Consider the following 17,041-nt stretch of genomic DNA (forward strand, 5'->3'; position numbering starts at 1 on the left):
CTCCTAGCATAAACCTCACTTGGTCATGTATAATCATCATAATTATTTACTATAATTAATTGTGACCAAGTGGGCTTATACCAGGAATGTAACCTTGATTTAACATTTTTAAAAAATCAATATTTAAAATGTTTAAACCATGTTTAAAATGTATATATTTACATTCAGTTTGCTAAATTGTTTTCATCTATGTATAGAAGGTGTATTGATTTGTAGTTTTCTTCATTTGTTTTTGCTTTTCTTATAGTGTCTTTGGTTTTGTTATTGAGGTAATGCTGACTTTATAACATGTGTTGGGAAGTACTCCCTTCTCTTCCATTTTCTGAAAGAGTTTGTACATTGGTATTATGTTTTCCTTAAAATGTCTGGAAAATTCTCCAGTGAAGCCATCTGGCCTTGGACTTGTCTTTGTGTGAAGGCTTTTATCTATCAACTCAATTTCCTTATTAGACATAGGATTATTTAGGTTATCCATTTCTTTTTAAGTGAGCATTGGTAGATGTCAAGAAATTTGTTCGTCTATGTGGTTGAATTTATTGGTATGAAAAAGTCTTTATCTTCGTTTTAGAGAGATTTTCACAGGGTATAAAACTCTAGGTTAACCATTTCTTTTACTTATTTATTTAACCATGGAAGAATGATGGCCTTTATTTTCTTCAGAAATAATTCCAAACTTACAAGCACGTTGCAAGAATACTACCAACTCCCATATGCCCTACACCCAGATTCCCCAATTGTTCTTTCTTTTAAGCACTTTAAAGTTGCCATCCATTATCTTTTGGCTTCCAAGTTTTCTGACATGAAGTTATTGGTTGCTCTTATCTTTGTTCCTCTACATGCAATGTGTGTGTGTGTTTATCCTTTATTGCTTTTGAGATTTTTCTCTTTATCACTGAGTTACAGCAATTTGATTACAATGTGCCTTGGAATGGTTTCTTTGTACTTCTGCTTCTTGGGACTTATTGAGCTTCTTGGTCTCTGAGTTTATATTTTTTATCAAATTTGGAAAATTTTCAGCCATAATTATTTCTTCATATATTTTTTTCTGTCAGTTTCTTTGGGACACCAATTACATGTATCTCACACCACTAAACTATGTCCCACAGCTCACTGAGGCTTTTTTTCTTAGTCTTTTTTCTCTCTACACTTATTTTCAAGAGTTTATATTGTTACATTTTCAAGTTCATGAGTCATTTCTTCTTCAGTATCTAAGTTGCTGTTCTTTCCATACAGTGTGTATTTAAAACATTTTTTATTTATTTTATCTCTAGATGTTCCATCGGTCTTTTGTATATCTTCCATTACTTTTCATCACATTCATGACTTTCTTTAGTTCCTTGAGTATATTTTATAAGATGTATAAAAGCTGCGTTAAGGTCCATATCTACTTTCTATCATCTCTATTATTTATGAATCTATTTATATTGATATATTTTCTTTTGGTTATGGGTTATATTTTCCTGCTTTTTTGTATGACTGGTCATTTTTGATGGGGTGATGGACAATGTAAATTTTATGTTGCTGGGTGCTGAATTTTGTTATTTTCCTTTATATATAGTTGTCCATTGTTCTGGCATGAAGTTCAGTATCTTACAAATCAGTTCAGTACTGCAAGGTTTGTGTTTAGCCTTCCATATGGGTCTAAAATAGCCTTTATTTGGAGACAAATACAGCCCTACTCCTAAGGCATGACCCTTCTGAAGTCTCCATCCAATGCCCTTTGAATTAAGAGTTCTTGCCTCTCTAACTAGCAGGAACGCAAACTATTTCTAGCCTCTGTGAGCCTTGTGTGAATTCCAAACCAAACAAAATCATTAGAATCTTATTTTCCTCAAGGCAAACATGACTTTAGTTAGAAAACAACATAACTTGATCTATACCTTTTCTCCAGTGATAACTCTTTGTCCTCAAAAAACTACATACTATTGATATTTCCTTTTTCATTCAAACATTTGCCTTTTTCTAACTGAAAACATAAATTATAAAAACAAAACTGTTTATTGTCACAATTTTTAAATTGCAATTAAAATGACTATAAGGGAAGGTGCCATAATTATTAAGTTAAAAGTAAAAGAGAAAACCCTAATGCTTGTTCATATTAAATTCTCATATCATTTTGGTGGCTCTGTAAACTGCTACACGTTCTTGAGAAGTCACTCTATGAACATAACAAGCATCATAAAACTTATGGCATCTAGTAACCAGACTTTTGGTAACATGTTCTAAGGGAACTTCTTGGCCTCCTTTTTATTCTTCCCTTCAGGTAAAATATAATCTAATATGCCTATAGGGAACCTTAGCTCTCCTCACTCTCACCCCTGCTCAGACCAAGGCCTAAGCCAATCCACGTATCACATTTCTGTGGCCACGAGGAGTGGGAGGTGTCAGGGGAAACAGGGTGGGGGGAATGGGGTAGGTTGTTGCAGGTGTGGGCAAGGGGGAGAGCGAGAGAGAGCAAGAGACAGAGACCCCTCCCTCAAAAGAGTATTCTACATGGGAGCAGAGCCAAAGAAGTGATTCCCTTGGTGGGGGGAAGCCCAGTATGTGTTTTTGACTCAAAACCCCTCATTCTGAAGAGAGATGTAAGGGGACGCAGCCTTAAGCCATGCTGTTGATAATAAAGGAGGATCCAGCAGATTCTGTGCTACAACCAGAAATCCATGGTGAAATGTGAGGGCAACATTCTGAGAGAAAAATTGATTAAATGAATCATATCCATAGAGGGAAACAATAAAGAGTATTAAATTCATTAAAAAAAATAGTTGAGAGAACTGGGTGTGTTTATTCTAAAAATAGAAAACTTAAGAGGAGGTGGGAGAAAGACATGATGGCTATTTTCTGAGACTGAAAGGGCAAGTCCACAAAACAGAAGAGCCTTATTTGTGTTGTTTCCCAGGACAAGTGGCAGTACTTTCTTTTCTGCCACAGCAGCATCCCTTGAATCATATCTTCTACCCATATCCACAGCCAAGCCTGGACCCTCAGTGTCTGAGCTGATTCTGGGTCTAATCGAACAAAGCATTCGTTGTAGCATCTGGTAGGCCTGGATTTGAATTTCAGCTCTGTCACTTACTGAGTGTGTGACCTTAGGGAGTTTGTTTTTTAATTTTTTCTGTTAAAATATTCTTTATAAAATGGAGATAATTTCTCATTTTCTGGATGGTTTTGCAGACAAATGTAAAAGCACATGGTAGGTGTTCAAGAAAGTCTGTTAAATGAATGAAAGAAATCTGGAAGGGTTGAATATCACAAGGTGCTAGATTTAAGCTAGAAATAAAGACGATTAGAGTTGTGTGAATGTTCCTGAAGTACTGAGCTTCCTGTCTCTAAAAACATCTAAGCAGAGATTAAGCAAAATTATTTTTTAAAAGGAATTTTCCTCTTTGTCTAATTTTTTCCATGTCTTTATTTTATTTTTTTAACACCTTTATTTGAGTATAATTGCTTTACAATGGTGTGTTAGTTTCTGCTTTATAACAAAGTGAATCAGCTATACATAAACATATATCCCCATATCCCCGCCCTCTTGCGTCTCCCTCCCATCCTCCCTATCCCACCCCTCTAGGTGGTCACAAAGCACCGAGCTGATCTCCCTGTGCTATGCGGCTGCTTCCCACTAGCTATCTATTTTACATTTGGTAGTGTATATATGTCCATGCCACTCTCACTTCATCCCAGCTTACCCTTCCCACTCCCTGTGTCCTCAATTCCACTCTCTATGTCTGCGTCTTTATTCCTGTCCTGCCTCTAGGTTCTTCAGAACCATTTTTTTTTTTAGATTCCATATATATGTGTTAGCATACGGTATTTGTTTTTCTCTTTCTGACTTACTTCACTCTGCATGCATGTCTTTATCTTAAAAGGGACATTTCCCATGCTCAGTCTAATGCCAATTCTCTCTTTAACCACTAGATGGCATTCAAGGTTTAATCTTTGGGGAATAAAAAACTAGCATTTCTCCTTAAAAATGCATTAAATATATAATTATGTAAACCTACAAAAACAATGTTTAACTTCAATAGCCCTGAAAGGATAGCATAAACATACATTAAGTTAATGTACTCAGCATAAATATTTTCTATATAATTGGAGAAACTGGAATCAAACATAGTTATGCTAGAGGAAGATCACATATTTTTGTGAGTTAAAACACACACTCAAAAATCAGACACTACAGGAACTTAGAAATAATATATATTAACTCCTTAATTTAAAACACAGTACAACTAAGAGTTTATTTTATAAATATAAGAAAGTTTTATGTTGGTATTTGATATAATACATGCTAATTACTTTATATAGAAGGAAAAAGGAACTAACATTGTTTAATAATAGAATTTAAGATTGACTGAAAGAGTGCAAAACTTTTCCACAAAAGCAGACTTTATTTGTGCTAGCAACTGGGTAGGCAATATTTTTACATTTACCTGAAAAACTTAAGCTTTTAATAAGCACATATTAATGGCAGATAGGAAATAAAGTTTTAGTTTTCAAAAACAATATGTGTTTATCAATAACTGGGCAAGTTGGTTAATCTCTTTGTGCCTCACGTTTCTCTCATTAGTAAACTGCAGATAGAGCTACCTCTAGTTTTCCACAATTTCCGTATAGAAACCTAGGGGTGACAATCCAGTTGAAAAGGGAGGCTAGGAACCTTCTCTTGAAGCTATGTCTGTATAATAAGGGAAGTGGTCTGACTTGGAGTGTAGGTTGATTTGTTGTGTCTTTGAAGGAGGCTGATAGATAGTCTCGTGGGTTACACTTAGAGGCGTGTGCTTACACTTAGAGGTATAACTGTCCACTCCACAGTGTGGCCAGTATTACATTAGGAAATGAAGGGAGAACGCCTGGCACATAGTAGATGCTTCGCCGTATTAGTTCCGGTTTCCTTTGTATAGATACTTCAAAGTAGGGACAAGGGTAATATTCTTTCCTGAAGCTACGTAGAATGTAGAACTTCTCCAGAATTGATAGCTTTTATTTCGATAACTTGCTGCCTGACAAAGCTTAGACGACTGGCATAGTTCTTTCCATGACCACATTAGCAATCACTGGGTATAGAGTATGACGTAAAAGTAGTGTTATATGTGCGCTTAAGGATAGTCAAAAGAACAGCTTCCACTGCTTTCTGACTTTGTATCTTTCACTTTCTCCTGAGAAAATAAATATGAACTATTGATTAGATTCTAGATTCATATTCTTTCCCATGTCTTGGTAGAAATAAAGCATTTGCAGGAATAGCCAAGACCGGCAAGGCAATAGGAAAGAAAAAAAGGCCTTAGAAATGAACGCCAAACCAAATGATCAGTTCATGAATATTTATGAGTTGCTTATAATGCCAATGAGTTCCTATTAATACTAACTAAAAACATGTGTAAAACTTAAGAATTTGCATAAAATATTCATGACAGTCATTTATATTTCCAGTTTTCAATCACTGTTCTATGACTATACCCTTAGAATACCCAAAATATAACCATAATCTCTATATTAGAATGGGCACCTTCATTTTACTTTTCCTAAAAGTAACTGCCTTCACATTTAATCCTCCTATTAAGTGGGGAAACAGGGCAAGTATGCATCATTCAAGAAACACTAATTGAGTGCCAGGTACCAGGCTAAGCGCAGAGAATACAAAGCTACAAGAACAGTCCTGCCCTGGTCACTCTGCATGAACAGATGAATCTCCCCACCACAGGCGCTGAAAGAGACAGGAACAGACTGCTACAGAAGGAGAGGATGGGGGGACATGGGAGCCTGAATCATGGACCATTCCACAAAACACAATGGAGCTGGATCTTCATGCCATCCTTGTGGAGCACTTTGCCAGGCTGAAAAGATGACAGGACGGAGAAGGGAAAAGAACCAAGGGCATAATGGGGCTAAAAGAAATGTGGTTATGATAGGTGTTGTTTTCTGGTTTCTAGACTGAGAAAATTTCACAATTTTTACATTTCTATTTTTATTCTCTAAAAACGTTGGGGGACATGGGCTTTTGTCAACCCCTCTCCTTGGGAACTAATATTTATTGAATGTCCATGTGCCAACACTATGTGCTTTATATATATATATATATATGATCTCACTCAAGAGATCAAATGCAAAACAAGTTTGCAAGGTAGGTAATATCTCCTTTTAACAGATAAGGAGACAAGCTCAGAGAGGGTAAGAATTTCTCCAAGATCTATCTGACACTACAGCCCATGCCCTTTCCCATGCTGCCTCCAAAGAAAGATTTTCCATGTGAGAACTGAACTAGGGCCACAGTAGGAAAAGCATGAATAATAGCGAACCTCGAGTACTTCCTATGTACCAGATACTGTTTGAAGCAATCTACGTGTATGTATTAGTGTATTTAATCCTCACAATCTCCTTGGGAGGTGGGTAGAGTTATTACTGCCATTTAACAGATAAGGGGACTGAGGGACAAAGCAGTCAGATAACATGCCCGAGGTCACAGAGCTGGTAATTGGCAGAGCCAGGATTCAGATGCAGAGAGTCTGGCTGCGGTGTCCCTGCATTTAAGCACCCCATGTTCCACCTTTTAACTCAGACTGAATCCTAACTTGAGACCCTGCTGGGAAAGATACCCCAGACAGAAAGCACAAAGTGGTGAGAAGATCTTATGTTCCCAAACAATAGTGGGGGAAAAAAAAAAGAAATTAGGGTAGCTTAAGAATCGGGTCTTGATTGATGACAGTAGGAGGACAGTAGGAGGAGGGGTATGAGGCAGGAGAGATACGTCTCTCTTTTTCCTGAAGGCTCTGCAGATGAAAGGCTCTCAATTTGCATTTTCTGGGTTTTTTTTAACGGGGAATTTCAGCGCGAGGAAAGTTTTCTCTGTTTTCAAATATTAAAAACAGAGAGATGCAAAAGGTATCATATTGCATGTACACAGAGGCCAATTACTCACTTGCATAGATTCCCAAACATTTCCTACTTGAAAGTCTGAATTGACCACTTTGTTATACTTCATGTATTTTGATGAACATGAGACTTTTAATAATTATTTAAAAAGAAGTTGATTCCACCATACTTTATATTTTTGCATGCTCAAATATTTATGCTGTAATAAAATTATGTAGATAAATGTAATATCTTTTAGACACTTTATTTAAATAATGTTTAAATCAATGTTTTGTTATCATCTGATCTAAATATATTCTCATCAACCACCAGATGGCATAAGGTGTGAGAGTTTTATTCTGACAGGGTCACCACACACATGATAATTTGACCTATAACTTCAAAATAATGTATTTAGGAAAATGTTCTAGCATTCAAACAGTTCACAATTATTTCAGCCATATGGAGAAGTGGGTGGATAAGTTGAAAATGACATGGTCCTACTTTTTCTACATTTTGGGGTTCTGTGGGATGCTGGCCTTACATAATGAATCAATAATCAAACAAATAAAACAAAGCAGTTCTGTTAAAGGAAATCAAAAAGGAAGTCATGTCACAGCAAAATTAACCTTATATTCTAAGGAGGTTTCTTTAAATGAAACTTGAAACATGCCTTCAAGAAAAAAACCATGCTGACACTTCTCCAACTTCTGCTTCATAAAAACTTTTCTACTGCTTATAATTTACTCTGAAAGCAGAAAAGTATCTAATGCAAAAGCTTTCCTCCCCTTTGGCTTGAAGGAAAGTTGCTGCAGAAATCAACTGAAAAAAGAATATCTAACCAAAAAACCCAATCTGAACTATGATATTAAAGGATAGGAAAGTCTATTTTAAGAGCCTTGATTTCTACACGAATTCAAAATATAGCACATTGTTTTTATTAATCCTATTATTTTCATCTAGAAAAGAGGTCACAATGCTAACAAGGAGCTAATAAACATGATGTAAATACAAAAAATAGGAACTTTAATTCCCCTAGCTTTGTGGTAGCACATTCACTGAGTGCTGTGCAATAAGCACTCCAGAATAAATGACCACTGCAACACAGCCAGTACCACAGAGCTGAGATGGAATCTGTGCTCTAACATGATGAAGCAGAAAAACTGCCTTTAGGAGTCAAGAGACTGAAGATGAGATTAAGGTCCCTTCCTGAATGTGGTCCAATAGTCAATCATTCCAAAAAAAGTTGTAATAATTTATCTTTGTATTTAATTACAGACTTCCTCACTAGATTTAATATATTTGGTTCCTGAGTGAGAAATCCATCTGTGAAAGAGGAAAAGGTGTTTGGAACCATGAGAAAAATGAAATACTAACTGGTGATATGTAAACAGGTTGGTTTTTCTTTTTTCCTGTTTCTAAGTTCTATTTTGATAAGGTTAAGAATGGAAATAAGAAGATTAATAGGAAAGGTATTGTGAGATTCCTTCACTGTGGCTCATGTTCTATCCCCACCTTTGGCAGCCGGTAGATAGCAAAGCTGTTTCCCACCTGGGTTCATATGAAAGGACAATATGATACTTCTTATTTTTGTTCTTATGTTTAAAAGAAATCCAATGGGTTTCTTCTGATAGTTCAGTTAGTAGAAAGTGAATAATAGATATTTCAAGTTCATAGGATAATATTCTAGACAGTTAAAATTACTTACTTTAAACCCCATTCTTTAGGTCGTCTTAGCTCATTTTTCTTCCATTTGTAATACTCTCCAGTGAAATTTGGATCTTCAAGCACTGAAATTAGAATATTTTAAAAAGGAGCTATGCATACATTCTTTAATAATAGTTTAAAGTTTACAATAATTTATTTCCCCTTAAGTTAGTATGTGGCAATAACACGTACTATTATCGTTCAAGTCACATTACAATCCTCAGACACCAAATTTCTTCTTTTTATTTAGACTTTGTGATACTGGATATTGTTTGAAACAAACAGATTGTGACTTTGTAACTTATCATGATAATGATATTTGTTTATATATCATTTATAGAAACGAGGATCGTTTTAAAATAACTCATACAGAAACTGATACCATAGTTTAACAAAATTCTAATGCAGCCCTTCAAGTGAAAAAATAAAATCGTGGGGTTTGAAAGTGACATTACAGATCTTGATCTGCTACAAAGCAAGAATCTGCAACAGATGATCATCCAGCCTCTAAATGAATCCCTTGTCTCTTTGTTATTGGGAGACTGCCCGTTTCATTGACAGTTACCGAGGTCACAATGTCCTTCCTTAATCTGAGGGCTGTGAGTTTCCACTGCTCCTCCTTCTGACTTCCTCAGCAATTCTGAGTAAATTTATCCCTCCCCTATGGAAAGGATCCCTCTAATATTTGAAGATAGCTCTCAGGGCAGCCTCAGTTCCTTCAACTTTTTCTTAAGTCATGATTTTCTAGAGACCTAACCATCCTCATCCTGGTGGTGAACTTTGTTGATATTCCTATTAAAGTTTTCATCCAGAACCGGCTCAGAAACTTGATTTCCTATCAATAGCAAGATGCAGGTGGGATTGCTACCTCCCTCGATCTGTGTGCTGGACTTCTCTCAATTTGGCTCAGATATGCATTAGTATTTTCTGGAAATCACATTATACCACTGGCTCATATGTTTGTGGTGAATTATAAGCCTTATGCCTTCAATCAAATTCACATAAAATTTAAGGAAAACCTACTATGCTTAAGCACTGGTAGTTTTTACACAAAATACTATTAATCCAGATCATTCACACACGCACATATATATCCTTCCTTTTCTCCCCGCTCCCTCCCCCTGCTCGCTTGTGGGCTTTCTCTCTCTCTTTCTTGCTCTCTCTTCTTCTAATTGTCCTGGGTTTACAGTCCTGATGTATTTAACCAACCAGATGCTCCCCACCTGTCTTGTCCTTATCTGGAGCTTAACTTCTTAACAATGATTAATTAACCCCTTCCAGCTTGATGAAATTTGTCATTGATAGAGAAAATATTTAAACTGAATAATTCTCCTTTTCTTCTATTAATATTACATGATTTTCACCAGCGATGTTCCAATCTATTCTTTATCTTCTTCAAACACACACAAACACACATACATACATATTCTTATAGACTTCATTAATACTCTTTATTGTTATTTGGAATATATTCCTTCCTTCCTTTAAGGAAGCAAATCTGTACTCCCCAGAGTTCTTAGCAGGATTCATTATTTCCTTTAGATGATTATAATAATTAATATTAATAGAACTCTTACTATATATGGGGGTACTTGTAAAGTAGATATGCAGTGCTTACCATTATAATACCCACTTCACAGATGAACACACAGACACAGAAAGGTCAAGTAATGTCTTCTCACATGTACTATTCATTACTACCTAAACAAAATTTAAAATTTATTTGATGTTAAGTTCCCTGACCAGGTATTGAACCCAGGCCATAGCAGTGAAAGAGCCAAATCCTAACCACTAGGCCACCAGGGAACTCCTGAAATTTACTCAATGTTTCTATTCAAGGATAATCCATGTCTTTCCTTAATTTTTTGGAATTGCCTTTCCTATATTTTCTATTTGAATATGTATGGCAGTCTCTTCCTTATATATTATGAAACCCCAAATGGCATAATTATCTTTCCTGAATACAGTAAGTCCCCTACATACGAACCTTCAAGTTGGGAACTTTCAAAGATGCGAACATGCATTCACATGTCCAGTCACGTAAGTTAGTTCATGTGTCTGGTGTACACTGTCACATGTGTGCACACTCTACAAGTGGTTGTGATTTTGTGTACTTTTGGCGTAGAGTACAGTAATACAGTATCTTTATTTCAAGCCCAGAATGTCTGGAGGCAAGCATAAAAGCAGCATTATGTAACTGACTGTGTTAGTTGGGTACCTAGGCTAACTTTGTTGGACTTACGAACAAATTGGACTTACGAACAGCTCTCGGAATGGAACTCGTTCGTATGTAGGGGACTTAACTGTATTCTCATTTCTTTTATATTATTGACTCTTTTTCTCCAACGCTTTCTCTATTATCCAAGAGATGAAAGATGCCACAGTATCTGTACAAACTTTTAACACTTCCTATTTTATTCCCATAATTTTTTCACTCATCCGTCTCCTACCATCTGACTGTAAATGCCTCAAAAAGCTTATCATAATACTTATGTTCTTGTCTTCAACAAAGCCCATTGATAGACATAGAAGATGCTCAGTGGATGATGTTGATGGGAGGGAAATAATGAAGAAATGAGGACCAGTGAAATTTTGTCAGAACTTCTTGAAGTTAAAATCCCCCCCATCACTATCATACCTTGCCCTTGTGGCAGTTTTGTAATCTGTGTAGAAAAGCATCCTCTACTGCCTCCATAGTATATTTCTTCCTTCCTTTCCTTCTGAGGATTACTGGACATTGCTTCTACTCTGCTTTTTCTATGACACACCTATCGTCCAACATCTGTATAGGCTGATCTGAAAAATTTTTTTCCACTCTGGGACTGTTGTGTCCAAAGAAATATATAAGCACTAATTTACCTTGGCATGTTTTATTTTCACACGTACTATCTTATGCTAACCATAGAGGAACTTAAAATAGAGTAGAATATTTTTGTCAATGAATAGAAATGAAAAATGAGGTACAAAAACTAACCTAAATTAGGTTAAATGACTAACCTAAATTCACTTAACTGTGTCTGCAAAACTAGTATAAGGCTAGGAGTCTCTAATTTCTGATATCAGGTTCTTCCCACTAGGGCTTTTCCATTGGCTTGCACATTGTAACCACCTGGGCAGTTGTAAAAACTACTACTCCCTGGTCCTGCTCCCAAAGATCCTACTGTAATTGGTCTGGGGGTGCACCCTTTACATGGGAATTTTCACGAGCTCCTCTGGTGGTTCTAAGGAGCAGTCAAGACTGAGACCACTGCATCAGAAGTGATTGATACTGCTTCCTGAATCTAAATGCATTTTTGGAGACATTTGCCCTCACTGCTGGCTCAAAGACTCAAGGAATGAAAGTATCCTAAGGTGAAAGCAAGCATTCCCATGATGCTTCAGGCTGTTTGGTCTGTCCTGATGACAGCAAACAAACATCAGGAAGCCTCCGCTCACTATTACAGGATACACTGGTCTGAAGGAATTCTTTTCGTATAACATAAACATTTCCTTATGGGGATCATATTCTGTCATTAAGGTGCTGTTGCCCACAGCCAGATGTATTGGTTTGTTCTCTGCCAAACTTTTAATTTGCCATTCTATAGTGATGGACAGAGAATAGTGGATCATCAGTACATTTTCCCATATGATTGTCTATGATTATGAGCAAATAATTGTAATTATTGAAAATGTACTGCACATACTTCAGAGTTTGAATTTAAATTTCAAGTTATACAGAAATTACAATTTTATATCATATTATGGATGCAATATAATATAAAAGAAAGAACAAATATGGAGTCAGAGGATTTGGTTCAAGTCTTTGGGCCACAGCCCACTTGTACTAATAAACATTGGCCACACTTACTGAGCACGCACTATGTACTAGGCACTATTATAGTGCTTCAACGTTATGATGTATGTTCTGTGATTATTCTCATTTTACAGATGAGAGAACTGGGACACAGAGAGGTTAAGAAACTTATCCAAGGTCACACAGCTAGTAAATTGAAGAGCCAGGATTAAACCCTGGCAATATGCATCCAGAATTTACACTCTTACCAATATATGATATTCCATGTGTGACCTTAGGTAAATTACTTAGCTTCCCTTGGTCTTGGTTTTCTCAAGTGTAAAACAGAGTAATAATAATGCCGAGCTCATTGGGTTTATATACAACTCTGCATGACATATACTAGGTGTTCAATAAATATTGGTTGATAAGTGAATAAAAGGACAATAAGATTGGGATGATTAAAAAAATACAGATTAAGGGCTTCCCTGGTGGCACAGTGGTTGAGAGTCTGCCTGCCGATGCAGGGGACACGGGTTCGAGCCCTGGTCTGGGAGGATCCCACATGCCACGGAGCAACTGCGCCGTGAACCACAACTACTGAGCCTGCGCGTCTGGAGCCTGTGCTCCGCAACAAGAGAGGCCGCGATAGTGAGAGGCCCGCACACCGCGATGAAGAGTGGCCCCCGCTTGCCACAACTAGAGAAAGCCCTCGCACAGAAACGAAGACCCAACACAGCCATAAATAAATAAAAATAAATAAATTTAAGAATCCCTTCTACTTGCTCATTGAATAAAAAAATTAGAAAAAAAATACAGATTAAGAGGTACAAACTACTATGCACAAAATAAATAAGCTACAAGGATATATTGTACAACACAGGGAATATAGCCAATATTTTATAATAACTATAAATGGACCATAACCTTTAAGAATTGTGAATCACTATGTTGTATGCCTGAAACTTACATAATATTGTACATCAACTATAACTCAATTAAAAATAAACAGGGCTTCCCTGGTGGTGCAGTGGTTGAGAGTCTGCCTGCCAATGCAGGGGACACGGGTTTGAGCCCTGGTCTGGGAGGATCCCACATGCCGCGGAGCAGCTAGGCCCGTGAGCCACAATTACTGAGCCTGCGCATCTGGAGCCTGTGCTCCGCAACAAGAGAGGCCGCGACAGTGAGAGGCCCGCGCGCCGCGATGAAGAGTGGCCCCCACTTGCCATAACTAGGGAAAGCCCTCGCACAGAAACGAAGACCCAACACAGCCATAAATAAATAAATAAAAATTAAAAAAATAAAAAAATAAACAAGAAAAACAATACGGAGTATACTCCGTAAACTGTGTTATACAAGAATAAACTTACTAGTATTATGGCATACATGACTATGTATAGATTTGTGGCACAAAGATATGCAATAGAGTTAATACTCAAAATCATAATATAACCTTACTCATCACTATTCATAAAATAAAAAGCTTTTAAAAATATGCACAAGAGTTTAATAATCTTTCCAGTGATAAAAATATAACTGTAGAAAATGAAGTTATTAGAAGTTCCCCCTTTATTTCTGAGTAGTTAAAGAAGCATTCTATAATCTAACAGCTTCATCTTTCTTATTGCCAGGAAATTAAGCCATTAAAAAAGATAGTATTGGATCTCATCCAGCTGAACTATCCAAAGACAAAATGGCCAGCAGCACATGTAAGGTTTACATTTAAATTTTTTAAATTAAGTGCTGGTTATTATTGAAGGAAAGCTTTTGAAACATTCTTATAACAAATCTCTGTAGGAAAGAGAGGCAGAGTGATTGTGAAATCTTGCACCAAGGGCTAGAATCAAAGTCTCAGAAATTCTTCTGGGCTAGAGGTAACCATTACCAGCTATTGCCTTCACAAAGAGAAATGAATTACATACTAGGTTAGTGACAGATGTAGAAACAAGAACCAACTTAAATATTTTGGTGTCAAACTCTTTTGAAGAAGAAATTGCAGCCAGTGATACTTCATTATTACTTCCATTTTAAAATTACTCTTTATTATAAGACAATCATTTCTAAATTTCTTTGTTTGGGCATGTGCTTCTGTTTTTTTCCTAAAAGTTTGGAGTTTCCAAGAGCCTTCATATATTTACACGTTATTCCATAAAGCACCATCCTATAACAATCTGTTTGTTTTTTGGTTGAAGGAGTTGGACGCTGAATCATTCCCTGGAGCATGCCAACTGCCTCTTGACACCACATCTGTTAAGGGTTATCACCTCCTGGAACCCATCTGAGCTCCTCAGAGCCTCTTACATAGCAAGTACTCAAGATGTGTTTGCTGAATCGACTACGAAGCACTCAATCAAAATCTTTTAAATGAAGTACACATTCATGTAACCTGGTATCAAAATCAATAAAACTCTTTTACACTGATAGTGCTGCTAAAGACTACTTCTTAAAGCACCTTGAACAAGTTATTTTTCTTAATCACTAATCTATGAGTCAGTGAGGAAGATAATGTGTAATCACAAAATAACTAATAACCAACATCCTGAAAGAACAAGTAATTTCTTAGAAATTATTGACCTCACATTTTTATATTTATTAAGCTTAGTACTCCTTTTTGCTCTAATTTGTGTCTTAAAACTAGATATGTTTTTTTTTCTGGGTGATATTTTGTTCTCTTAAAACCAATGAGTAGACTATCACAATGATGAGATGAAACACGATGAGACCACAAATTAAGGCAGTGGTCATGGAGGTGGAGTAGAGGGGAAACATTTGTAATGTTGCAGGAGATAAAATCAATAAGGCTTAATAAGGGAGATAAAGAGGACTAGGAAATGTCTATGATTCTGGCTTGGCAAGTAAATGCAAGAATGGTGATCTACCACTCACCAAGAGAGGTAATGAAGGAGGGAGAATAGGTTTTGGAGCAACATAATGAATTCACTTTGGGACATCTTGGGTATGAGGTACCTTATTACACAGTTGTAAATATGCATTCAGAATGCAGAAGAGAGCCTGGCTAGAGATGAGGCTTTAGGAATTACTGGCATGTGGGCTAATGAAAACCATAGCGATGGATGAGGTCTCTCAAAGAGAGCTGAGCAGAGAATACTGAATGAAGAAGGTATTGCTAAGGAAAGAAGCAGAGGAGCGCTTAGGAAGGTAAGAGGAAAACCATGGATACATGGTGTCTTCTAACTCAAGGAGAGCATAGCCAATAGGATCTCAAGTAAGATAAGGACTAAAAAAATGTAATCACTGAATCTGGGAATTCGGAAGTCACTGATAACTTCAGAATGTGCCATTTTGCAGGATAGCTGAAGCAAAGTCGTATTTCAGTAAATGTGTGCAGACTGGCTAACCTACTTTGATACAAATAATGAAACAGTACTCTAAAGATTAGATTAAATGGGACCAAAAAGTTGTCCAGCTCTCCTATTCCGTCTTTCTAGTTCTCAGTGTATGATGGTAACAGATGATTTTTCTTTTCCTTCGACTGATATAATTGAGCATCCCCAGGTTTTCTTGCTGTCTTTCTACTTAATAATATCTCTGGCTTTGGGGATAATTGTGTTTAGAACCAAAAAGTTTCCTCATGCTATGAAGGTTTCCTTCTGGGGTAAAGGGCGTATGGTAAACCTCAAAAGACCGAGAACTTTGTCTTTTATTCCTCCAATTGCCTATCTTTCCTTTGGGCTTCTAATCAGACTTCAGTCCAGGACTCTTTACAAAAGAGGGACTAAATGAACAGTTGTTGAATGATTAGTATATAGAGCCAACAAAGAAGTTTATCACCCTCAAATTCCAAATATGTGTCAATTAGTCTTTGAAAGCAAGACAAGCTGAGAATGTTGAAATTAATATACCACCCCCCTTCCTGCAAAAATAAGACAAGGTTAGATCACCTTACATGGAGTTCTGTAATATTCTGTGGCTTTTGATGTGGCTATTCCAGACCATGTCTTGTAGTAATCATTAAATGAGACTGATTTAATTGATCTGAAAATACAAAATAAGATCAGACAGTGAGTAGCATGAAAGTTTGCTTTTTAAAATTATTTTTACCAGAGTGGACTCTTTCAGATACCTTGTCACAATTCATTAGGCTGATCTGCAAATTCTCACATAGTTATTTCTAACAAATGAATCTAACATAATTTTCCACTAATACATGCAAATCACAAAAAAAGGTCCATCCAAACCAGTTTTCTATAATAAGTGTAAACGTGCATCCATGTGTATATTATAAAAAGAAAAATATAGGTTTAAGATAACTGTGCCTTTCGTGACTAACATTGAAAAGAACTTTAAATAAAACATCGTAGCTGTACATTTTCTCTTTCTATGATAAACAACTTTCTTACATTTCTATGCCAAATTTTAGTAAAATCACCTTTATTTTCTTTTTATTATGAGGAGAAATGAAACACCAGAATTGAGATTAGTTTAATTTTTACACAGAATCTGGCCACTTTCAATGAGGGAAAATAAACTCTTTTCTAATATTACTGCCAGTACATTTCCTTCCCTGTGCTAATATTACCAAATCCTAATGGGAGAGCAAAGACTGTTACAAAGTATCAAACGGGACCTATGAAACAGTCTCTTACTCTTAAATAACTGCACTTCCAATTTTTTTCTTACAATCTTCTTGAATGCAGAGATTCTCAACACTCCACAAACAAAACATTACTTTCAGATATTTTTCAGACATGTGAA

General features: G+C 36.4%; 1 protein-coding gene and 1 long non-coding RNA gene across 2 annotated transcripts in view; one reads left to right on the forward strand and one right to left on the reverse strand.

Annotated features, from left to right (window-relative positions):
* LOC309613578 overlaps positions 1-17,041 on the forward strand; it is a 71,283-nt gene that overhangs the window by 43,646 nt on the left and 10,596 nt on the right. The gene's annotated exons all lie outside the window — the stretch shown is intronic.
* UBE2U (ubiquitin conjugating enzyme E2 U) overlaps positions 1-17,041 on the reverse strand; it is a 73,993-nt gene that overhangs the window by 14,215 nt on the left and 42,737 nt on the right. The window contains exons 7-8 of the mRNA XM_082358875.1: positions 16,233-16,321; positions 8,555-8,636 (exon numbers count right to left, since the gene is read on the reverse strand). Of these exons, the coding sequence (XP_082215001.1) occupies positions 8,555-8,636; positions 16,233-16,321 (171 nt within the window). The remainder of the gene's footprint in view (positions 1-8,554; positions 8,637-16,232; positions 16,322-17,041) is intronic.

The sequence above is a fragment of the Balaenoptera borealis genome, assembly GCF_965194805.1.
Source record: "Balaenoptera borealis genome assembly, chromosome: 1".
Taxonomy (NCBI): Eukaryota; Metazoa; Chordata; class Mammalia; order Artiodactyla; family Balaenopteridae; genus Balaenoptera; species Balaenoptera borealis.